Below are 24,778 nucleotides of genomic sequence, written 5' to 3' on the forward strand. Positions count from 1 at the left end.
ATACAACCAAACTGTATTTGAAACCTGAGCCATAAAAGTCTAACAATCCTACATTAGCTCAAATACACCCAATGCCACTCAGCCCTGGGTAATTCCCCTAATCTGCAATAGAGTGAAAATTTAGATGTCAAATCACAATTTGCACGGGACAGATTGCAGGAGGAAGAGAAGAAAAGTGGGATGAGTAAAAACAATGTGCTTTACTAGTCATTTTTGACCTTTCATGGCTTTTCGAAAACATGGTTTTGGGGACTTATTCAATAGGTCACCTTCCTTTTGTGATGAGGCACAGAAGAGGGAGTTGAGATCAGAGGTAATAAAGTGACCTCCAGAGTAAGACTCAGCCTTAAAACTCCCACTCGGGATCCACAATCTGACACAAAGCAACCAGTGATTCTTACTGCAATTTATGAAGTTAAAACATTTCAAAGTTTTCTAGGTAGTTTGACCGCCAGGTTAGGCGGGACAAGCAACACTCGGTCAGTGTTTCGGGTTCAACACTGAGTTTTCAAGAGGCTACAGAGAAGTGTCTTATCACTGTACAAGGTAGATGCTGTACATAAAAAAAAAAAAAAAAAAAAAACTAATCCAAGCATGTTGCCCCCCCACCCCACCCCCCATTGAGGCAAAAAATGTGAAGAGTACAAGAAATAAAAGGAGAAAAAAAAAAAAAAAAGTCAAAACTCAAAGCTGCAATTGCAATCTCTTTCCACGCATGACCAGCCACAATGAATCAACCATGAATGAATGATGCGCTCGCCCCCCCTCAGTTAAGAAGTCAAATCTGTACATATGAAATTAAATAATAAGAAATTAATTCCCCTCAACGAAAATTGCTACAAGCCTAAATGTCATATATTTGGCTCTTATTTTGTAATCTTCTTCAAACTAGTGATCCAAACAGAGATCCTGGTAGGCAGACAAAGTGTGGGAGTCCATTCGTTGCAGTCAGGTTACATACCACAGGTCAGACCAATGTGAAGGGCATGCACTGGAGCAAACTCCAGGTAACAGTGGAATGTGAGGAGGACTGATACTACGTGAACCTGAATCTTCACTAAATCACTCTTCGTTTTTACTCAGATTAGCTCAGTAACCATATGACCATTTCTGCTGCTTTTCACTTAAATTAAAACTGACTTTGGTGCTGGTTTTCTAAATTCACCAAAATAGGTGATAATTACATTCTTTCTCTGCCTGGAAAGTTGTTCTTGACCAATAATACTAATAGAAATTTGTTTTAAAAGCAGGAGTACAGGTGATTGTAAGACAGAAGTATCCTGCACAATGAGGATGTTTGGTGCTCATGCGTATGAGGTGCCTCTTAACAGAAAAAGTAGTTCGAGCTGCATGAACTATGAAATTCATATGGTCAGATGGTTAGAGGGTAGCTCTGGTCTACTTTCAGTTCCCATAATACCAAGTGAGTCTGACCAGAATCTCCACAAATGCCTCAGAGGAGAATCACTTCCATTTTTAATCGCCATTGTGCATGAATCTTCCATACAGTTTTTGCAGCAAGTGTGTGTTCCATCAATCAACACCAAAAAGCACCCACCACGTCTTTTTCGCCACATTGTCACTCACAATGTCATGAGACGTGTATTTAATCGCTTGGTTTTCCAAGAACTGACCTTGTTAAGCATTTATTTTTGCCCTGCACACTGGCACATGTTGACAGGCAGCTGCAGCTGATCAACAAAGAGTAACAAAAAGTAAACTAACAGCCAAGGTAGCATTCCAAGCTACGCTGAGCGATAAAGAAAGGCATTTTTTTTTTTATTTTTTATTTTTTTTTTACTCACATGTCTCAGACAATATGTTGAAAAAGATATGCTTAGGTAGCCTTTAGAGTTGATTAATGAGCCTCTATAGTATTGGCACTACATTTTTTGTATTTTTATGGAAGGTGTGCCAAAACACCTCGTGTGTGATTGTGCGCCTTAAAAATACTGTCTTGACTACAGGTTAATATCGTAGAGCTGTACACGCAGGCAGGCAAGACCTAAGCGGCTCTCTAGTGGAGCAACTGACAAGATGCTGGTCAGAATCAATTAGCATTGTTGAAAGATAGAGAAAATTAGGATTCAGGTCAAACTGGAAAGTTCTACTTTAAAAAGTGAAATGCGAGTACAGAAATGAGATGTTCACGGGGAGATTTCCTGCCTACGAATACATAACACAACTTAAAAATGTGGAGATGACAGGCAGAGGACATGAAAGCAGTTGCGACATCTGCGTAGGCAGAACAGCTACAGAATGGGAGGGTGTCTGTCAAACACACCAAAGGCTAGATATCCATAAAAATCCTTGTTTAGTAGTAATAATAATAATAAAAAATCAACTTGTTTAAATATGAATATTATAAGTCTGCTTTCTCATGGTTAGGAAATCAAATATAGTCTCTGTGGGGGTTAAAGGAGGGGGCGGGATGGGGGAGCCCTCCTATCACTACAACTCCATGTCCTGGGCCTCGTCTTCTGAGAAATCAGACATGGAGCTTTCAGATGAAGAGTCGCCTGCCCCCTCTTCTTGCTCCTTCAGAGCCTCCTCTGTTGCATATTTCTGGATGTACTCTGTGGAAGTAACGATGCAGGGAAAAGGGAGACAGGAAGAGAGCACGGTCAGACAGCAAAAACTGTGAGCCAAAGCTCTCAGTTGAGCAACTGTTATCAGAAATTATCATATTTTCTTGGACATTAAATTTAAAAAAATAACTTTTTCCAGGTGTGCCATAATCTAAGAATCTAAAGGGATCTGGGATCTACACCCAGCAGATCTTTATTAGGCTGAACCTTTGATTTTCTGCTTGTACTCCTCTGGCCGGTGAAGGTACATGGCAGCTGCATCTCCATTCAGGGGGTCGATGGGGTTTGGGTAAGCCAGCAGCTGGGGCAGGAACGACTCAAAGATGTTGGTCAGATCTGGGGACAGAAACAAGTAATCATACATTCATAGAGTGTAATCCAGTGAGCATTTAATGGCAGATACCATTAGGCTTCTCCCAAATCTAACTATTAATCTGAAGGAACCTTATGGAGAAATGCACATTCAACGTTTAGCCAATAGAATTTCCAGTATAAAACTGTTGCCTCTTTCAGGAAAGCTCAAAATCTATTTACACATGTCAGTCAGTGATGATAATACAAAAAAGGATCAAAGATGTATGGTGTATACACGAGCTAGCAGACCACAAATGTAAAATCCCCAGCCCGATAGCTTCCTGGAGGCTAGAACCCCACTAATCCCTTTCAGGAGCTCTCTGTTAGCAGGCCTCAGCTTTATCTCAGAGCTGAGGCCTGGTAAAAAACCTGTAATTCCTTTCTCGTCTCCTAGGTGTCCCTCTTGGGTCCATTCAAATTGGGAAAACAAATACTTTCCTAGAGTCTATTGTATAGCATTATCATGTTAGGACGATTCAATCAGTCGCTTTTGTTCCCTCCTTTTGCAGAGTCATTACACACAATGCTTGGTTGATTGGCCTGTTCTTCCCAGGTTGGTCCAATCTGATTTTCTTTTTTCAAACACACGACACCACAAAATCTGCAGCATTTTACACAAGTTCAAACAAAGGCAAACTCTAACAAATGTGATTCTTTCAAAAAATGTCTGAATTGATTAAAAAGACACAACAAAAATACTGACTTGATTTTGAATAAAGTTATCTCATACAATGTTGAACTTCTGTTCTGAGTCATATCTAGAGCCCCCCCAGTAAAAATAAAAGGGGAGGGATACTCAAACATCTGCTTGGGATATTACTGTAAAGTCATATATATTAGCCCGGTGGAGTGACTAATGAGAAATGAATGGGGAAATTTACAGGGAGAAGGGCACAGGGACATGAAGAGTAGCAGAGAGAGACAGAGTGACAGTGAGAAAAGCAACTGGTTGAGAAACGGCAAAGTAAAATCGCTGCCATCGAGGGTATGTGAGCGTGTCTCTCACAGATGACAAGACAGTAAATCATCCCTGTCGAGGGTGAATGTTTTCTGACCTTGCCGGGTGAGGCTATGACCTCGTTAGCATTCACTTCTCTCCTCAGTAAGTAGATTAGAGCCAATTGTGCACCACTGCCTACTGAGCACACACATGGTAGTAAGGGGGCCGGCAGTCACCTTTCTGGTACTGTGAGGAAACTTCATACGAACACATACGCAGTGGGGCCACTCACCATAAAGGGCTGTCCATGTCTGGTTGATGACATCTAAGCACACTGTCCCTGACCTGGGAAACCAGGAAGAAAACTGAGTTAGAGGGAGTTGAGAGGGACTCTGTGTGTGTTGCTGTGTCCCTGCTCAGTGGCTGGATCTCCTTGCATCCATTTTTCGGAACTGAATATGTCCACTGTCCAACAAGGCCTGTCCCATTTCAAATGTTGCTTCAAAAAAAAAATAAAAAAAAAAATAAAGCTATTTGTGTTCAAATGGTTATTAGTCACTTTTAAATATATGACTACACACTAAACAGCTTAAATAACAGAGGCCTGAGACAAACTGCCTTGTTTGTTCTTGGTGACATGTTAACCACATCTTTACAGAGAAATAGAAGTAATATTAATATACTTACTATGCACTTTATACAGTATTTGACTGTTGTCCGTTATGTTTTGGACTGAAATGTTACTGTAAACATGGTTAATCACAGAACTTGTTCCATTTACCGCGGGTATTTAAATGTTGTCAGTCATTTCCTGGTGATAATTATAACACTTTCAGATGAGAACGGCTAGAATGCACGATTATTTTTGGCCTTTGTGAGGCTATTCTGTCTCATTTGGGGAGGAGGGACAGGTCCAGCATGGCAGTCAGTTCCTTCCAGGGACCCACCTTCATGGACTGTGTCCTTCAGAGGATCTGGCCACTAAGTAGTGGATTAATGGGCCCAGAGAAACAAAGAACTCGACCAGGTTAAATAAGTGTGTGATTTGCTGCCGTTTGCTGATTGTGCCAAAATTGGTGGCTCATAAAAGTCATAAGTGTAGCTCACAACATAAGTTGATTTTTTTAACATTTGCACACTGCCAGTGTAGACTCAAAATAACAGAAACCAATCGAAAACACTGACACTTCAAATATATAAAAATTGACAATGTGATATCAACTTACGCTTCGTCAATATTGGGATGAAAAATCTTGTTCATGAATCCTGAAAAAACAAGGTAGAGAAGAAGACAATTTAAAAAAAAGTCAAGTGGAACCTAAAAAATGGGATCTTACGATGCTTCATCCGACACTAGAGTTCCTACCTATTGATGGTGATTTGAATGGGTATTTGTCTGGAAGATCTACTCGCACCTTCCAAACACCTCCCTCGTATGGCGCTGCACATGAGGGGACACAAAAAAAATGGACAGAACACTGTTGAGGACAGAGGAGAGACTTACACTCCACTGAGCATCATACTCCATCGTTCATGCACTCCAACAGATTTAGACACTGCAGGGTTGTACTAATTTTCTGCACTCCTTTCTTCTCTGCTCCGAAACACAACTGAGAGGGAGCCACTTGAGAAATGAGCTTCACATGCCAGTTCTCTCTGCCACTTTATTTTATTTTATGCAGTAATATATTTCAGCCCGGGAGAATTCTTCACTTCCAAATCACTTCAGAAAATACACTGACATCAAAGAGGAAGAGAATGAGATTGTGTGAGTGTGTAGTGCTCTCCCAGAATAGCTTTGTGTAACAGGACCCTGATGTGCCCAGCTGAAACTCAGCGGCACATAGATGACTGAAAATGCACTTGCTGAGTATGGACAGCAGCGATCATGTGCATATACACAACAGTACCATTTTATTTGGCATAACTTTGAGGAATCACGAACGGGGTCAAATACCCACTTCCTCTCTTTATTGATGTGTACGTGTAAGTGGTTTAAGTGCGACAGATGTTGCGAACAGCAGACGAAAGAAGTATTTCCTGCTGATGAAGGGCCAGTCTCATCCAAACTCCCCCTCAAGCCAGGCTCCTCTCCGCTTTACACTGTGTGGCCGCGGGCCTGGTTCCAGTCCTGGCCTACAGTGACGAACCTCTCTTTATGTTCCAACAGATTGAAAATGTTACATGTTTGCTCAGAGAAATGTGGTGGGTGGGGGGTGGGGATTACTTAAAGAACAATTCAAGATCCCAAGTGGAGGACACACAACCGTTTCATAATTTGTTTGATTTATCTTGGAACATGGATGAAAGCACACCCTAGACCATTGATTTCTGGGACACATTAATTAGCTTGAGGATGATTCAGCAGTGAATTAAGGAACATGTTTAATGTGTCAGGACCAATAAAAAAAATCTTTGTTAAATCAGAATAGAGAAACACTTACTCCCTTGTGGTCCAAAAAACTTCACTACAAATTCATTGAGTCCACTGAGGATGGTGACTTCGTGCTTGCTCTCAATGCTGTAAAGGCTGTTAAGGACAACAGCTTCATGTGACTGCACACACAAACAAACCACATGAGTGGCTACAATGATGAACAGTTCTTGAATAGTATTCAGGGTCATTACCAATATGGTCTCTCTAGAATGGTAATTCAGCTGCAGTTGTTTCCAGTGTAACACATCATCACGTGTTTTGTTACAGGAAAGACAAAGACATGAGCAGAGTCTGACCTTTTTCCTCTCTTACACCCAACACCATTCTTTCATATCAAGTAGAGTTATGAATAATAAAGAGAGAAATGATAGCTTTTGACGGATAGTGAAAACAAATCAATGCAGGAAAATTACATTTGGATTCTGTTCTGATCCTTAGTCCTGGAGACACACTTCCAATGACAATCAATAGCTTTGTGCCAATTTGTCATTCCGTATGCCGAATTAATACCCTAGGCTGAATGTGATGTATGAGTGCCAGCGATTCCAAAACAAAACAAAAAAATTCATGCGCACCCACACCGACACACCCACATCGACACACACACACCCACACCGATACACACACACCCATACCCACACCCACACACAGATTGGCCAGCAGATCATATTTACCCATACTTCAGAACCATGCAGGCCTCCCTCCACCTGTCACTCTCTAATAACTCCTCGGACATAAAATACAAGTCCCCATAGATAAACACAGCACAGAGGGCCATCTCCTTACAAAGAGGGTCTGAGATTTTACCAGTTTATGTTACCACACTTACTTGTATAAAAGCTGCTTTGCAGTACTTGCTGCCTTTTCTCTGCTGCAGCATTAAAATAAAACATATTTAAAGTCTACTTTGCTTCTAGATCTTAGGGTTCTGATCCAATTTGTGTTATGAACATTATTTTTCCAACGACTTAAAGGGAAAAAGCATAGAACCATCCAAAACCAGTTTACACATCAGTCCTATGTACATATACTGTAGCTCTACTCACAACACTGTACACTGGTGGACATATTTAACTCTTTATTTCAGATGAAATCATGTCAAATTCGTCAGAATGACCAGAGTGGCTCTATTAAGTCCAAATAACCAAATAATTCAGAGAAATGCACTCTGACAAGGCATGTCAACAAGAGTGCTGAGATGTGCTTTTGTAAAGCAGCAAAGTATCCACCTCAGGTCTCAACCACACAACCACTTTATATATAGTAGCTGTGTAAGGCTTCTTTGCAGTTGAATACAGGTACTATTATTAATTTAACATCTATAACTATGTGACTAGATGAACCCAACTTTCATTGTTAAATGTCATTCATTTCTGCTTTGTGCTCTATAATTGGTAACGGCAGAAGATGCCAAAATTACTTGGATCTGCCCATCTCTGTGCAACAAACTGCAGATGATGTAACTATTAATCTCGGGGCTCTGAAAAAAAAAAAAAAAAAAAAAAAGACTACTTTGCACAACTGTTTATAATTTCTGATTACTTTGGTGTATCTATTTCAATGTGATTTACGTCCAAACATAAACAAAGTCTTTAGAAAAGATTTAGAAAAACAGTTATACCAAGAAGTTTATTGTGGTTAAGGAAGAGGAAATAATCACCCAGTATTTTCCACTACAGACATAATTACAATAATAAACCACAAAGAATGTTACCTTATTTCTATTTAGTGTATCATATGGCAAATCCAACATTACAGCTATGTGGATATGATGTACGCTTACTCTGATCATTCTTGATCCCCACTCTAACACAAATTCATCACAGAGATTATTTCCCTTTCATGTGTGCAGACAGAAGCAGCACGGGAAATAAAAATGTAGCGCAGAGACTTGGGGAGAAAACAAATAAGTGTAAAAGAAAGAGAGAAATGATCAAAAACAAGTGTGAAAGACTGACAGAACAGACAGACAGGAGATACAGGAGATGAGATAAAAATCAGTTTTCTATGTCACGCAGTGGCAGCTGGTTTGTCAATCCTGAGTGTGTATCTCATTAGCAGTAGTACTGACCCCTAAAGGGTTAAATCAAACTGGGGGTTATTTTAAGCTGCAAGAGCAGACTGAAGCCCTGGCTTCAGCAAGGAAATGTGTCATTGTCAGACAGAAGAGGAACCTCTCTGTTCTGACTCGTGTTCGAGTCAAGAAGCCATTCTGAAGCTCTTTGATGCAAAATCCAAGACAGAATGAACAACCACTAACTCCACGAATACAATACTTATCTAAAGCATGCTAGCAGAACAACAACTAGCCCAGCTCATAAAGAAAGGCTCCTCCCATGTCAGATTACGTGCGTTATGTTTACATTCCGCGGCTCACCCAGTTCCACCCTTCATGTAAGGATATTTAAGAATGCACCTAGCAGTAGTGAAACCAATGGGGTCGAGTTAATGTGTGTGCAAACACGAGTGGAGGAAATGATGCCAAGAAAGGGGATGGTATGGACTGTGCGCGTTATGTTATGGAAGACAGTGGTAAGACGGGATGGGTATAAGATATTAATGGGATTGAATCCACACTGATTATGCTGCAGGCTAACTGACATTGGCCATACTGACTGAGAAGCCAGAGAAGAACCGACCCGGCTGTTCAACATGAGATTTTTACATTTACCTTTTAGACATTTAGTTTACATTTATAAGGAAAGGTTTACAGGATACTGTGATAGTAGAATGAGTTCACTTTACAAGACATCAAAATTACAAACAAGCAATAATGCAAAGTTTAGGGTCTTAGTGATCTGTAAATAATCATGGAACTATAGTGAGATAATGTGAAAGAAGGAGACGGTAGGGGAAAGGGAGTAGCTCATATTGCACCAACTGACTTCTCACATACTGTTACATACACTCACATGATAATGTGTGTGTGTGATGTGAACACAAGTTTCTCTCTCTCTCACACACACAAACACACACACACAAACACACACACACACACACACACACACACACACACACACACACACACACACACACACACACACACACACACACAAACACACACACACACACACAAAATCAATTGTAAGCAAATTTAAGTCCAGTTAAGAGCCACAAATAACCATGTCCAGTTTTTGTGGCTGGAGTAAGCACCTTCCATCTATCCTCATCATCATGAATACAATCACCCACCAAACCAGGTTCAGGTTATTCATATTAATATGGGTGTGGTCTTGTGATGAATTGCCTTGTTAAAAAGAAAAAAAAACATACACTATCACTGGCTTTGTCGTCAACTTCAACACTCTCACCTCATCCTCCCCTCTGTGTCTTTAGTGATGCCAATTCCAAAACTGTGAATTCACTTTGATGGGATTCTGGCCATCTTCCATCTGATCATAACACAGTGGTCTAATTCACTGCCCTTTTGTTTCATACGGAGAGGCCCAAGGCTCCAAGCACTCATTCCTTCCACCCAGTAAATAACTACAAGTCACTGTCAACATCGGTTCCGTCTTACTATGAAGGAGTTTGGCAGTTCTGTTAAAACATTTCCTGGTAGAGCTTTTAAATTCACAGTTGTTTGATCGAGTGGAAGATGGACTGTGAGTGTAGTTGAAAAACAACAACTAAGCCAGTCGCACAAAGAGAGGGAAATAAATGGAAGGTCAAAAAAAAAAAAAAAAAAAAAAAAAAGGGATTGGCAGGACATACTGTACAGTACATACCAGTTAACTATGAGTTGCACTGTCTTTTTGTTTGGGATTTTTGAATGAAAGTGACATGACACATTACAGTCAACAAAATGAAGGTAAATTGGATTCAACTTAATAGTTGACATGAAAGGAAGACAGGACTTAGGTTACACAGGGTGTATTACCCAATAATAATATATAATTCAATCGATTCAACAAAAATATTGCACTAACCATTTAGGAAATGCAGCCATTTTCATACGTAGTCCCTCAGTTTCAGAGGCTCAAAAGTAATTGGACAATTGACAATGAGTTTCATGGCCATGTGTGGCGTGTTACCTAGTTATATCATGACAAATTAAGCAGATAACAGGTCTGGAGATGATTCCAAGGTTTGGATTTGCATTTGGTAGCCGTTCAAGGGAACTCTCAATATGTGGTCCAAAGAGGTGTCAATGGAAATGAAGGAGGCCATTATTAGGCTGAAAAAACAAAATAAACCTATCAGGCAAATAGCAGAAAAATTTAGGAGAGGCCAAATCAATGACTGCCTGAAGTCTTGAACCCATGGACATCACCAAATGCTGAGTTTCCCCCTTGAGAGACTTTGCCAGGCCTTTACTACAGCCAGCTTCAGTTGCTGCTTGTTTGTGGTTCTTCTTGCCCTCAGTTTTGTCTTCAGTAAGTGAAAAGCATGCTCAGTTGGGTTGAAGTCTGGTGACTGACTTGGCCATTGAAGAACATTCAATCTATTCAATCTTTGCCTTGAGAAGCTCCTAGGTTGCTTTCACAGAATGTTTTGGGTCATTATCCATCTGTTCTTTGAAAAACCATCCTATCAGTTTTGCAGCTTTTGGCTGAATCTGAGCAGATAGTATAGTCCAATACAGTTCAGAATTCATCCTGATACTTCTATCAGCAGTTACATTATCAACAAACACCGGTGACCCAGTTTCATTGGCAGCCATATATGCCCATGCCATAACCTGCCTCCACCATGTTTGACAGATGATGCGGTGTGCTTTGGATCATAAGCCGTTCCTTTCCCTCTCCATACTCTTCTCTTCCCATTGCTCTGGTATAAGTTAATTTTGGTTTCATCTGTCCAAAGAATCTTGTTCCAGAACTGGGCAGGCTTTTTAGGAGGGTTTTTCTGGCAAAGTCTAATCTGGCCTCTCTGTTCTTGAGTGTTACCAGTGGTTTGCACCTTGAGGTAAACCCTCTATATTTACATTCATGAAAGCGTCTCTTCATTGTAGACTTGGACAATTATATGCCTGCCTCCTCAAGAGTGTTCTTGACCTGGCTAGATGTTGTGAATGGGTTTTTCTTCACCAAGGAAAGAATTCTGCAATCAACTTTAGTCGTGTTTTGTGGTCTTCCAGGCCTTTTGGTGGTGTTGAGCACGCCAGTGCATTCCTTCTTTTTAAGAATGTACCATTTGGCAAATCCTAAAGTTTCTGCCATCTGTATGATAGGTTTGTTTTGTTTTCTCAGCCAGCTCTTTTCTTGGGCTGTTCAAATGTTGTGTTTATATGTGCTGCTGTGAGTAATTTCCAGTTAAGTGATGTCAGTAAGTTACATAAAAACTGTAAACAAACCAATTAATAATAACCTGAATCAACCTATATAATGAATATGAAAAATATAAATATGGTAGGCTGAAGAAGCTGATATTATCTGCTATAATTACTTTGTACCCGCATGTAAACATTGTATCTTAGTTACAGTTTGTTTGTGACAAATCCAAAGCAACGTTTTCAGTCTCTGTATGCTACCATTAAACTAAACCATTAAAAGCGGTTACAGATTAATCAACATATACCTATATAGGATGTCTTATATTCTGCATATTAATGCACGTTTAAACAGAATCATTGTCACCTAACCACGATTCAACGGTTTCAACAAATTTTAGGTCAATTAACTCCAATATATGTGGAGTTAATTGACCTAAAATTTGAAAATTAAAAAATATATAACCCCCCCTCCCAAAAAAAACAAACAAACAAACCAAAAAAAACACATACACATGCCGCCCAATCAGTGCAGAACATACACACACACCCTCAACACAGCATCTCAGACAACCATGAAAGCCCTGAACTGTAACAGCAACACAGTCTCCTGTGTTAATATTGTTTGACAGCCATACTTTCTTCCTACTTACTCACACTTGAAAACACTGTTTAAAAAGAAAATTTCTGACAGACCTACCAATCTTGTTTTTTGTTTACCCATCAATTTAAAATGTTCGAAGGTTTATCCAATGAGTAAAGTTAATGTTATCCTGATTTTGAACTTTATAAAAGCACATTTAAAAGCTTAAGTGCAAAAATGTGCAGTAAATAGCATTTAGGGTTGTGGTCTAGACATGCCTTCTTTTTCTTCTGGTCCATTTAGGCCACTATCCCTGTCTGACCGAGGATCAAAATATCCCATCCTGACCAACTGCTTTCTAAATGTGGAAAAAAAAGATGATGGAGAATCATAAACAGCCCTCTGTCAAACAATGTGGTGTCAACTACGCTTGAACATTTCCCTCTTTGGAGACAGGAGCGGTTGATCCGGTAAAAGGGAGGCACTACCTAGTTTCAAAGCACGTCCCTCTCTCTCTCATCTTTCTTTTGAAAGGAAAGAAAAAGCCCATAGTACAACCAGGGTGATGTAACAAATTTTAAAAATCCATTATTGACTACTATTTTCTTGCTTGTTTTTTCATTATTTTCAACTTCTGAAAAAAAAAAAAAAAAAAAAACCAATCACAAACAGCCAACACACTTTCCAATAAGAATAGCAGCATAATAAGAAAAAACCCTTAAAATATTGTACATCTGTATGTCTTTGGCATGTACAATTAAATTCAGAAAGAACAAACTGACTCCGCAGGCTGGTTTAGATTATTGACATCTCAGCATACAATGCTCTGACCATCTGCTGACATCTCCAGCTTCAAGCAATCCTTTTAAAAGGGAAGGTACAGAGCTTCTGGACAGACTAAGCTGAAATAACAGGAAAGGCAGCAAATCAAATAATCTCAAAGACATGAGGAGAGAGCTAGGTTACTGAATAACAGAAAGGACACCATGAAGAATTTCCAGTTATTAATGGCACTTCCCAGCAAAGAAGACTGTTTTAAGACTGGACATAAGAAGCAGTGCTTGTGTTTCAGACTGAGAAAGCAAGGCTAAGAAGTCTCACTGAAAGACACTAATAGTCTGTACCCCCCAAAAAGCCAGCAGGGAAGAGGACCATAAAAAGAGAGGGTTGAATAAGATCAGCCAACCAAACAAAGGGCTGTAACAGGGGACAAAAAAGAGCATGAGAAGATGATAAAGAGAGCTGTTGAAGAATAAAGTTAAAGAAACATGGAAAAAATTATGCCATAGGAGAGGCATATAGAAAGTGATGCGGAGATAATGAAAGAAAAGAGTGAATGCTGATACAGCCTCCCAGGCAGATCTGTGGATTTGAATGACTTCATTGCTGTGGACTGCAGGCAAACGATGACGATTTTTCCTGTGTGGACAGTACAGACACATTAACCGGCAAAACCAGTGTCTGGATTTGATTATAATAGTTACAAGTCGATCCAGATTCCCGGGTCATTGATAGTGCAAAAACGTAATCGTTACAAAGCAGTTTTATTCTGAAGAACTTTGTTTGGAACATGGTTATCAAATTAGACTGAGGAGTCGTGAGAGCAGTGACAGAATCTGAGCCTTATATAAAACTGTGTCATCTATATAAAAATGCACCAGTGCATCAGAAATGTTCTAGGGACATTACTGATCATAACAAACAGAGTATGGCCAAGTCAAGAGCCCTGTGGAACATCTTTACTATGAAGCTATGACTTAGAAAACAGATTTTCATGTTTAATGTATTGGCTGTAGCAACTAAGGTGTTGTTTTAGGGGCAGATTTCGGAAGACACAAGGAGCAGTAAAGAGAGGTTTTGACATACAGTGCTGCAATCAATAACACTAGATTACCTGTACGAGTGATTGTAACCTGGCAAGGTAACAGGTTTATGATGCAATGTTTCTGTTAGAGAAAGTATACCGTTAGTTAAGTAATCTAGCACGCAGCATAGGTTGTCTACTAAATGCTGGATTGTGTAATGTATATGTTGATATGTAGTAACCCGCAGAGTATATATTGCAGAATTAGTCCACGCATTATAAATATACCCATGATATTAAAAGGATTGAGGCTACAAATAGAGGTGGGGACACATTCTTATGCCATATCCAGCCATTAATGAATACACTCTGAGCTCTGTCTCGGAGAGGTGAAATGGGTTGCTGCATACCTACATTAAGTGAACTTCATGCTGACAGCCAGTGGTCTACCCTGGGAAGTTTTATGGGCTTGAACTGAGAGATAACACCATGTGAGAAATAATTTTAGAGTACATAGGAACTAAATTATGTTAATTTGTCAATTTAATTGATTTAAAAAGGAAGAATAAAGACTATAACCTTCACAGAGAGTAACTTGTTTAAGAGCACATCTTTGTTCAGAGATGAGGAACTCTGAGGCAGCAACCTCTCTTTCGTTTTCTCTCCCTCACAGACAGATTGTAACTACAATCAAAGGCCTGCAGATGAAAGGCAGGAAATAAGCAGCTGCCCTCAGGGTGTAAGAAATTGGTAGGCTTCCTCCGTCAAGAGACGCAACTACAGTATATACTACCAAATGAAATGTAAAGGCAAATATTAATTACCTACAAAAGATAAAGAATGCTTACTTTTAAAACAGTAAGCTACATTTTGTACTAAGAACAGCAGAAATTAGCCTTGTACAGCTGAAAAATGGTAACCAAAACAGATAACAAAGTTGATGCCAACATTACAATGACAACAAAGCTGTCCCTTCTTATTACTCCCAATATGTGCTCAGTACCCACTCTCTGATATGGGGCCTTAATGAAAGAGAGCCAGAGGAAAAGGGATTTTACATGCTTAAGTGTATGACCAGTGTTAAGTGTAAGAGGGCTTGCTCATTTGCAGTCTCTGAGAGCATACACCTTTGTCTATACATGTGTCCTAGCCCGTTTTTAAATGTGCCTGTGATTTTTAATTCAACTCTCTATGTACTAGTGCACTGCACTGAGCCAAGCAGGATTACTGCGTGACCTTCACTACACTCTGCAGCCTGAAAACAGAGGCAGCTAGTGTAGCACAGCAACCATCCTGCCGCAGGAGGCAGAGCGAGTGATAGGCAGGGTATGGTGAGAGTGTGATTTAATCAGCTCACCACCAAACAAACACTGTTCTCCCCTGCAGCCGTCACCAGCCAACCCCACTGACCCACTCCTCGGCTCTCTCCCTCCCATACTGAGGCCAAAGTTTTCCCCCAGCTGTTTACTTTCTTTTATTGCTCATTAAGTTGAACTCTCACTACTTCATTTTAATGCAGATTTAGAGCCTGACTGAGCCTATTCAACGATTAGAAACTCCCTAAAAACCCCAACTAACTGACTATGTAGATGGATAAAGCTAGACGAAAATGGGAATGAAGAAAGTCATGGAATTTAATAAGTAAAATAAATTTTCATTTACAATACTAATATTATGTGAGCAAGTAAGTGTTTTTACCAATCTGATTTTTAGATTTTTTTCCCTTATTATATATCTACTGAGCTGTTAGTCAATCAATATGCAACTTGCCTGTTGCTGGCATTGTCTTATTACAGCAACAGCAGCCTAGCTACTCATATTCACAAAATCTTAAAGAGGAAGTCTTGATTATTTTGCAGCTGCAAAGTAGCTGTCAGGCCAGTCTGACAGACCTGAAATATCACAAATAGTGTTTAGTGCTCTTTACATATGCAGGATACACCACTAATTAGGAGTTTAAATGTGTTTGAGTGTTTGTCTGACTGATATGAAAATGGTGGTGTACTCCCCTGCACCGCACTCATGAAAGCTAATGCTATGCATACTGCCAGTTATTCATGGTCTCAAATCTGTTTTAGACAAGCTTTGCAACAGCCACCGCTCCTTAGGCCAGTTCTCCCACTGTCGATGTATGGCCTGGTTGTTCTCAGCTTTCCTATGAGGCGATGGGGTCCTGGCTGGCTCTGATAAGCGAACAGAGGTGTACTAGTATGACAGTAACAGCCTTACGGTCATGCCAGCTGGTCTCACTTCCCCCTTTTCCTGCCCACAACTCTCAAGAGATACAAGGGATCTAGCTATGTAGTCCTGAGCAGGTCTACACAGCTAGAGGGGTTTTAATAACCTGTACTAAAACATACTTGTAAACAGATTAAGCCCATGTGATTGTTCTATGTGGAAACAAAACAAATGAATTAGCCACAAGGACTGATCTAATCCTTCAAAGACTACACTAGAATATTTGTGATAAAGCTCACGTTTACTGAGACTTAAGCAGAACTATGTAGATCACATTATGTAAAAACTAAAACACTAGAGTTGGACGTGCACAGAGTTGTCCATGTGCAAACTAACAGATCAGGAGGTTCTTGGACATGCAGCTTACTTTAGGCCAAGACTTTAAAAGCATCACATGAGACACATTAACTTACTTTAACCTCTGATTATCACTAAAAACACAACATAAGTTTCATTTATCCCTGAAAGGAAATTGGTTACAAATGTGACAAACTTTTAACCCTGAACAAACCAACCCTGTTATTCTCATATTTATTTGTCACTTTGTAAACTACTGCTGCCTCACACTTTATTTTAAGAAATAAACTAAACTGCAGTTAATTAAAATGAAGAATTTCAGTCAAATAATCCAGATTTTTTTATGGTCACAGTGGTAAAGCTTAAGACTCAGTTTAGTGACAATTACCTCAAAACTATCGGATCATAATGAAACCTATGCTATGGGTTAAAAATATTTAGGCTGTGGTACTGGGCTTTTAATTATGCATTTTTCTCAGTACTAGCCACTTTTACAGGTTGCGGTTTGTTTTGTTGGGGTTACATTTAGGTAACTTCTTACAACTGTGTCAGTAACATGGAATCTAGCTGGTTAGTTTAATATTATTGAATCTCCTTATCTGCTGATTTCCCCATCGTCCATTTAAGTTTGAAGACCAAAACATGCAAAAGAATGTATGTTTGTTTGATGTTAACAGACTGTACTTTGGACAGGTCACAGGTCTGGTTGTATTTCAGACAAACAAAGCAAAATTCTCCTTTACTGTACTGACATCTAATTCGAAGTGTTGAATCTAAATTACCAGCTATCTGTTCCACATCTCAAGCGTGGTGTTATCGTGCAAAGCTGGGCTTACACTGTCTGTTCTCAAAGCATCCAGCTCATTCTGACACATTAAGTGTTTGAATACTAATTGAGCACTTGGTGCCAGCATGTGCGGCCTTTGCGAAAGAAGAACTTGCAGGTTTTACATATCAATAGACATATGGCCCCAAAGGCCTGACACACTGAAATCCACATGTAAATGTCTGGTAGCTCTTAAGTGCTGCACTCACTGGATGGTGGAAGGGAAGCAAATTTACTTTATGAATACCTCAATTTCATTTCTGATTTGAACATTAAAGGTCAACATCTACAATTCTAACACATTTAATATATGATATGACAAAAGATTAGGTCACCAACTGCAATGACAGTTACTTTACAATAAACAAAAAAGCCATTGTAAAACTTTTGTGGTAGTCCAATATTTTGAACCTGTGTACATTTATACATTGTCTAATTTATAAGTGCTCACAAGTCTACATTTTCTCAGCCCATCTAGAGATGTGTAAACACATACCATCCATCCCGAGGCCACAAATCCTTGGGATGAACCTTTTAGACTAGCATTAAAAGTAACAGATTTGAAAACTTGCATAAATCTAAAAGCTGTCTCTCTTTTCTCACAGCTTCCATTTAGCATGATGCACATGGAGTGAAAAAATTTAAAGGCCTACTTTTTAAAATCAACTTCAAAAAAAAGAATGAAACAAAAATATCCAGCTCAATGCTCAACAGTTGACCCAAATATCATAATCAATGCAGTGCAATGCAGATTTGGTTTCTATTAGATACAGGCCTCAATAGACTATGCTAGCTGATGGCTACCTCCCTGTGTGAGAGCTGGGGCAACACAGTAATGCACAGGCTAAGTTCTTCTCTGGAGAGGGATGAGAGCCCACCCACTGCAATCAAACGTGAATCCTTCAGCTGCTCCTCTTCTCAGCCCTTCACTAAATCAACAGTCTATTTACAGCAATAGCACAGAGCCTGTGTATGCACGTGCCTGTGTATGCATGCGCCTGAGCTGCGTGCGTGTACACACAAACGAAATGACCATTAATGATCACAAAACTGAACTGGGACAGGAGAGACAATGACCTGCATCTGAGGCAACTGTCTACTGAGTAAATCTAAACGGAAAGGACAAGATTTGCTGTCTGTTGTAAACTCAAAAAACCCTTAATTTCAACAGTGACATGTTGAGGAAACTGCTAAAAAAAAATAATAATTTCAGCATAGTAAGACAGACGCATGGCTAATTTTATCAATTTGAGAGAAGCACAGAGGCAGATAAGCAAATAGAGTCAAGTAAAGGGTGTGGATAGTGTAGGTTGCACTTTTTTGATAAGGCTTGTTTGCTTCATAAATATGCAACTTTAGCCTAAACAAAAGGATAATACAATGTTAAAGTCAACATTTTTAGACAACAGGATCCAGTGTCACTGGCCCATATGACCAAACATGCTGCTGTTGTCACTCTTTGGATTTTCCACATTAAAGCAGCAGTGGATGTGAGCGGCAGAAGCAGGCTAAACTCCCCAGTGCCAGAAAAAACAAAATCATGCGAAACAAAGGGAGGAACTTTGGTCCATCTGTTTTTCTAGGGGAACTCAACCATGCATGCAGGAAGCTTCGCCGTTTGCACTATGGGATTAACAGTGAGGGCCTCAAATCTCCTACTGTCAGAGATGCCTTGCTTCTGGACCCCCCAAAACAGGACTGTCAATCAAGGTGGGGGCCCCCTGACTGGAGGGGGCCTCATCCACCATTTACTAGATTACCTTATGTCCATTCATTAAGAAATAAAAAGGAAAAAGAGCAGGAGTTTTCTTGGGGCTGGATGATGTAGCGTATTTTTAAGAATACATGCATGGACAAAGATAAAGAAGTATGTAGACTCTGCAATCACAAAAAGTGAGATTTACATTTAAAAAAAAGCAGATAAAGTAGTATTTTTAGGCTTTCATAATTCAAGACATAATTAAGACTAAAAGCAAAAGATAACTGGGGCTTCAACTCAAAATCAGTAAGATATACAGTAAGATCTGAATAACATCTTCAAAAATCAGTTTATGCAATAGTTTTTCTTTTTTGTAGCAAATAACTTGTTTGGGAGAAGAAAAACATTTTTTTCCTACAATTACATTCTTTTCATTAACTTCCACAAGCACACACTCAAAGAACCACAGCATATAAATCATAAGACGTACATTGTATTTGACTGTATACAAAACAAAACAATTTGAATTTAGGTTTTATATTTTCAGCTTTCCCAGGACTGGAAGACACCATAAATATTTAAATTCAGCCTTAATTCCATACCATCACTGGTTAAGTATGTGCAGTGGGCGGACCGTTCCTTACAATGTCTTACTCAGTATTTGAGCTTCTTACTATGGATAAATATTAACCTCGAGAACATGGCTGAGGTAAACTCCCATCTCCAGACATACTGTAGCCTCCCATGCAAACAACATATAATTTGACTGACTCAAATTGCAACATCTGTTTTTTTGTTTTGTTTTTGTTGGTCATATGCATTTAAACCTACAATATATGTTTGCTGTCAGCATAATGTAGAATGGCACTAGGGCTTGCAAGTTTTCTGTACACGTCTTAGCTTTTTTATCTACTACTGTGAATGAACCTCTATTAGACAATTATAACAAAGCATGTTGTTAGTTTATGCAGCTGCATCACCCAACCAGAGCTTTCCCCATTCTCATCATGGGTTCATCATGCTCCTATTGATTCAATCAATCTCTCAGTCAGGAACAGGTAGAAAACTGCTGGCTCCTTCCCTACAGTAAACCGCATCTAGTTGGTTCAGTCCCGCAATAATAGCGCCGGGTGCAGATTAGCTGCCTGTGACTGTGTGACATGGTCTGACACAGCAGCGGGAGGTGGAGGTCAGAGGGGCTCCTGTAAACGGGAAACACAAAAGACTCCGCTGCTGATGCTATCCGGATGTCATGTTACAAGGGCACAATGGGGCTGAAACACCCAGCGGAGAAGGGAAAAAGCTAAGGATTGGTATTCCACTCAGGGAGGGTGGAGGGATGTTGCAGAGAAGGGAATGGGGGAGGATGTGAAAATAAATAAATACTTTTTTTTTTTTTTTAAAGCAGGCAAGAGGTGGACACTGCCCCAACAAGCCTACCCTGATTTTGGACAACCTCAGTCACTTTAGGGAAAAAAGGGGATCCTTGGAAAAAAAAAATGAAAATGCAAACTCACCTTGAATGGTGAAAGATGAAGCACAAAAATGACACATGACAATTGTATCATCTGATCATTCTGATTTTGGGGTGGAATGATGAAGACCCATATACACTGATATTAATGTAAGGTATCATGATGGATCCTGGGCCGATGAAGCATGCAGCACCCCTCCCAACAACTCCCCACGGTCTCAAATATAATTCACTGGTGGCCATGCTTCACAGAACTGCAATCCAATCACTTTCAGACCTTCTGGCAGCAACAGAAATGTTGAAAAGTACAGCTGAAATGCAGTTTCTTTTTCATAAAATGTCTAATGTAATGAGATATCGTATAAGAAATACACAACTCAAGTCTTTAGGCCCATGACACTGTTCAGATAAACATTTCAAGATAACAATGGCCTCAGCAGTGACTAAGAGGTGCAGTTTCAAGGATCCGAACAAAGGGAAGTTTGTCAATTTGACATAAAGTCTCAAACTCTGCTCCTTGAGGTTAAAAACCCATTAGTTTGCCTACATATTTCAGCAAAGTGCCCATATGTTTCACGTATCAAATTCCCTGACTTTCAGAATACATGAAGTGTACAGATAGTTTACCTGAAGCCTTGTGAAAGAAATGATTGATTTATCCAGGTTACACATCCATTATATATTTAACCTTTAGAATTCACTTAAGTGGAAATTTCAAAATCCTTGTATTACTGTTAATCTATTAGGTGACAAGCAAGAGACAAACCTGATCATCTTTTAAATATGTATCCCTTTTGTGACCACAGAAAAATTATACAAATACACATCTGTAACAACATTTCTCATGTTCTTCAGGTTATTCTTGATTTATATTAACTGTTCTACAGATAATCCTAGACATTTCCTTTTCTGTCCCATTCACTGCATTAAAATCCATAGGCCAGACACCACCGAAGCTTGTGTTAGCATTCACAATAGGCTTAGTCCTTTGTAATCTACCTGTGCTCAAATTCCAGCAGCTTAATGCTTGAAAGCATTTGTAAAGCGAGCAGACCAATGATGAATACATGCAAATAATAGCACAACTACCTACACAGTATGTGCAGTCAACCCCAAACAATAAACTGAATATAAGGCTCTTTTAAATGACACACTCTACTAAGACTCTTGTTCAAGAGCACTGTGTTCCAAAATTTAAGCAACATGTCCAAGAGTGAGACCGAACAGCCAGTGGCCAGAAGTTATGCAGGTCATTGATAGAATAACTCTAATTTAAGGTTTAGGTATGCAGTTTGGAAAATACTGGACAATAAACAAGTTTTCTCTCGCCACTAAAAGCTCTAATTTAGCAAAGTAGGGGGGGTGAAAGAGTAGGGGAAATACAGAAACATATAGTGTAAAGTCAGTGTAAATCAACACTTAATACCTTCTCCATGACAATTTCATTAAATAGTAAAAAGAGTTCAGGCTAATGTCATGCAAACACAAAGACTGTACATTTGGTACTAAAAGCAGGCTGCCATCCATCGGCCTGGCTTAGGACAAAGCTTAAACCAAGTGATACTACATGCTGAGATCATTGTGACATTCATTTTCATGAATTCTCTAATGGCCTCCGCTCTAGATTCTCAGCTCTCCGGTGGCCGCAGCAAATTAATGCGTGAGGGCTCTCAGTGTCAGCGCATAAGAAAGAAGCTGCTCCTGTCTAAAAGGCAGTGTGAGTTTCAGGTTTTGGTTACATCAGAGGGAGACGCAGGGATAGGGGGCACAGAGAGGAGGTTGTTACTGCTAGTTTTGCTCTGGGGACAAAAACAGAAGGAAGGAAATGTTGGCCATACCAGTAACCTGGAGCCTTTCTTACTTCAGCCCAACAAGACGGCCTAGTCAGCAGTGAACCCATGTGCTATGTAAGCCAGTAAATCTCAACTCTGTACAGCCACTTTTAAACATACATAGCTGTTCTCCTCAACACTTGCTGACCGCTGCACAACCACGGTGTCCTAAAACACACACACAGGTCATTGTATGGAATAGAGCAGGTGGCATACAGCAAACCTGCTCTTGCCTGTCAGTCAAGTAGCTCAAGAAGGAGAAGGGGTGTGCTACTACTGCAAGGCTGTGTGTGTGTGTGTGTGTGTGTGTGTGTTGCAATTCTTAAAAGCTCTTGCTCTGTCTGCTTCAACACTCATGGCCTACACATAAGTGGAGTCGAATAGGGGGGGGCAGAAACTTGCTCAAACAAGCACTGTTGCTAGCTAGCATACGTAACAAAATGCCTTAGGCAACAGGCCAGAATAACAAGAGAAATTTAGCTTGAAAAGAACAAGCTGCAGCCCCCTTATTGATCTGTATTCATATATTGCAGCCACATGCAGTTTCAAATGTATGGGCTAGTAACATTCTAACTCTGGATGAATTATGAAATGCAGAATCAGTATTGCATAAGTCAAAAATGAAAGGTCTATACAAGTTAAAATAACTCAGAATACATTAATTCTTCAATTTAATTAAATTTTATCAATCTACCAAGACCTTCAAACTTTTCCTTTTTAACCATTATGTTGCCTGTCAGGCCATCTTCCCCTTGAAGTTTGTTTTGACCAGCCCAGTTCTAGCCCCATATTTGACTAAGCTTTACTGCCATCCCATCAGCTGTTTTAAAGCCCTCCCTCTTGTGGTTTCCGGCTAGTAACAGGCTACCCAATCATTAAGCTGGTTTCCACTGTGCTGGGATAAAAACAAAACTACTTGTTCATACTGTTCTTCTAGAACACTGTACGGATTGGAATTATGTTGTTATGGTTTATTTTTAGACTCCCCCTGTCAGCCCTAAGTGAAGCAGAAAAAATGAATTAGCAGTATAAAAGGAAAACATGGTGACAATGACTTGAAATCAGAGCAGACTAGATGTTGCTCAAAAGTTCAAGCATTTCACATTGAAAACGACTACAAACAGCGGCCATACTCACTTCCAATTTCAATATTTATAAAATAACAAAGTATAAACACTGTAAAATGATACAAGTTAGTCTTCCACATGTTTGCCTGCAGACACTGAAGTACAGTGAGACACACAGATCAGGTGGCCATTTTGATGTTGAAATTAACCAGCAGACTAGCAAGCCAGCTCAGCAGCGTTACAAGGTAACATTTCAAGTGGCAGATGCAATAACAAAATTTCAAAACCGTTTGTGGGGTTACAAGCCAAAACTCAACACACCCAGAATGATACACGTACTGCAATAACGCCAACGTTTTTACGAGAGTAGAACAAAAGACAGCAGCATTTTCAGTTGACGTTAGCTTTACGTTATGTAAACAAGCTCCTGTGTCAACGTGTAAGGGGGCAGTTTGACTTAACTCTCCCGACAAAACAACAGGCTGGGCAATGAAACCAAATTGCCATAAGGTGTTTTGTACAGTCTAACGCTGCCAGATCTATTGGTGGTGCAACAAGATGAAAGACATTCCTGTAAAAGGAGAGCAACGTTAGCGTCTGTTCGGTTGGTGCAGTCATTTTCGAATACATACAACAGGCTAGACAGCTAACGTTAATGTTACAAAAATACTGTGTCCGAAAAATGCCGAAAGGACATGAGACCGATCTAATTAGCTAATACAGCTGTCCCGATAAGCGACTGGAGGTTCGCAGGACAGAAATAGCTAACACTTGGCTTTGCTAGCAAAATGTTGTTTACACAAAAACACCAGTCATTCACAATGAAAGCTCTATCTTCTTTGTGTTACCAAGACAAACAAGCAGCATAATTAAAGAATGTTTGCTCATATCATATTTCCACATACATCGGGACATAGCTGACTAGACAGCGACTGAGAGACTGTTGTTTATGTTCAGAAAGGATACAGTTTCACCACATCGGTATCCATTCGCCTTTTACCCGGACTTGGAGACGACATTTTTGCTATTTCCACCGCAGAACACCAGTGAGTAAACTGAAAGCTAGCCCCCGAAACGCTAGACGGCCTAGCAAACGGTACTATCCGAACGTTAACATTTGCTTTCAGAAATGTTCACGGCAAAACGTCTTCTCAGTTCAATGTCTCTGTCCTAATGAGTAGCTGAGCTAACGTTAGACCTCTACTGTTCACTGCCTCTCAGCGTTCTGACCATGGTTGTGACAAGCTAGGATCCCTCCGCGGACGACGTCATAAATGTGCGACTAAACCCCACCATAAATGGCCATCTTTGTAGTTTTCTTCGGGGCAGCTTTGTTTTTCTGGCCTTTTAATGTGTGAAGTGCCATTTGACACCATTTACATTGTTTCTTTCTATTTAGGGTGTTTAAAAAATAATATAGAAATATC

At 39.8% G+C, this 24,778-nt stretch overlaps 1 protein-coding gene across 1 annotated transcript; it reads right to left on the reverse strand.

Annotated features, from left to right (window-relative positions):
- Positions 1-643: 643 nt before the first annotated feature.
- ube2h (ubiquitin-conjugating enzyme E2H (UBC8 homolog, yeast)) lies at positions 644-24,604 on the reverse strand. The gene is made up of 7 exons (XM_040153657.1): positions 24,318-24,604; positions 6,327-6,403; positions 5,249-5,323; positions 5,109-5,148; positions 4,175-4,227; positions 2,796-2,924; positions 644-2,576 (listed from the first exon to the last, which is right to left on the reverse strand). Exons 1-7 carry the CDS (start codon positions 24,368-24,370, stop codon positions 2,452-2,454), a joined length of 552 nt encoding a protein of 183 aa, XP_040009591.1. The 5' UTR covers positions 24,371-24,604; the 3' UTR covers positions 644-2,451.
- Between the last annotated feature and the right edge of the window lie 174 nt (positions 24,605-24,778).

The sequence above is a fragment of the Xiphias gladius genome, chromosome 2, assembly GCF_016859285.1.
Source record: "Xiphias gladius isolate SHS-SW01 ecotype Sanya breed wild chromosome 2, ASM1685928v1, whole genome shotgun sequence".
Taxonomy (NCBI): Eukaryota; Metazoa; Chordata; class Actinopteri; order Istiophoriformes; family Xiphiidae; genus Xiphias; species Xiphias gladius.

What these genes read in the sequence shown, in the direction of transcription:
- ube2h (XM_040153657.1), bottom strand. Translation starts at nt 24,370, where the DNA reads ATGTCGTCTCCAAGTCCGGGTAAAAGGCGAATGGATACCGATGTGGTG. An exon ending in ATTCAAATCACCATCAATAG is followed by an intron (nt 5,149 to 5,248) that starts GTAGGAACTCTA and finishes TTGTTTTTTCAG; the next exon opens with GATTCATGAACAAGATTTTT. An exon ending in GACATGGACAGCCCTTTATG is followed by an intron (nt 2,925 to 4,174) that starts GTGAGTGGCCCC and finishes TTCTGTCCCCAG; the next exon opens with ATCTGACCAACATCTTTGAG.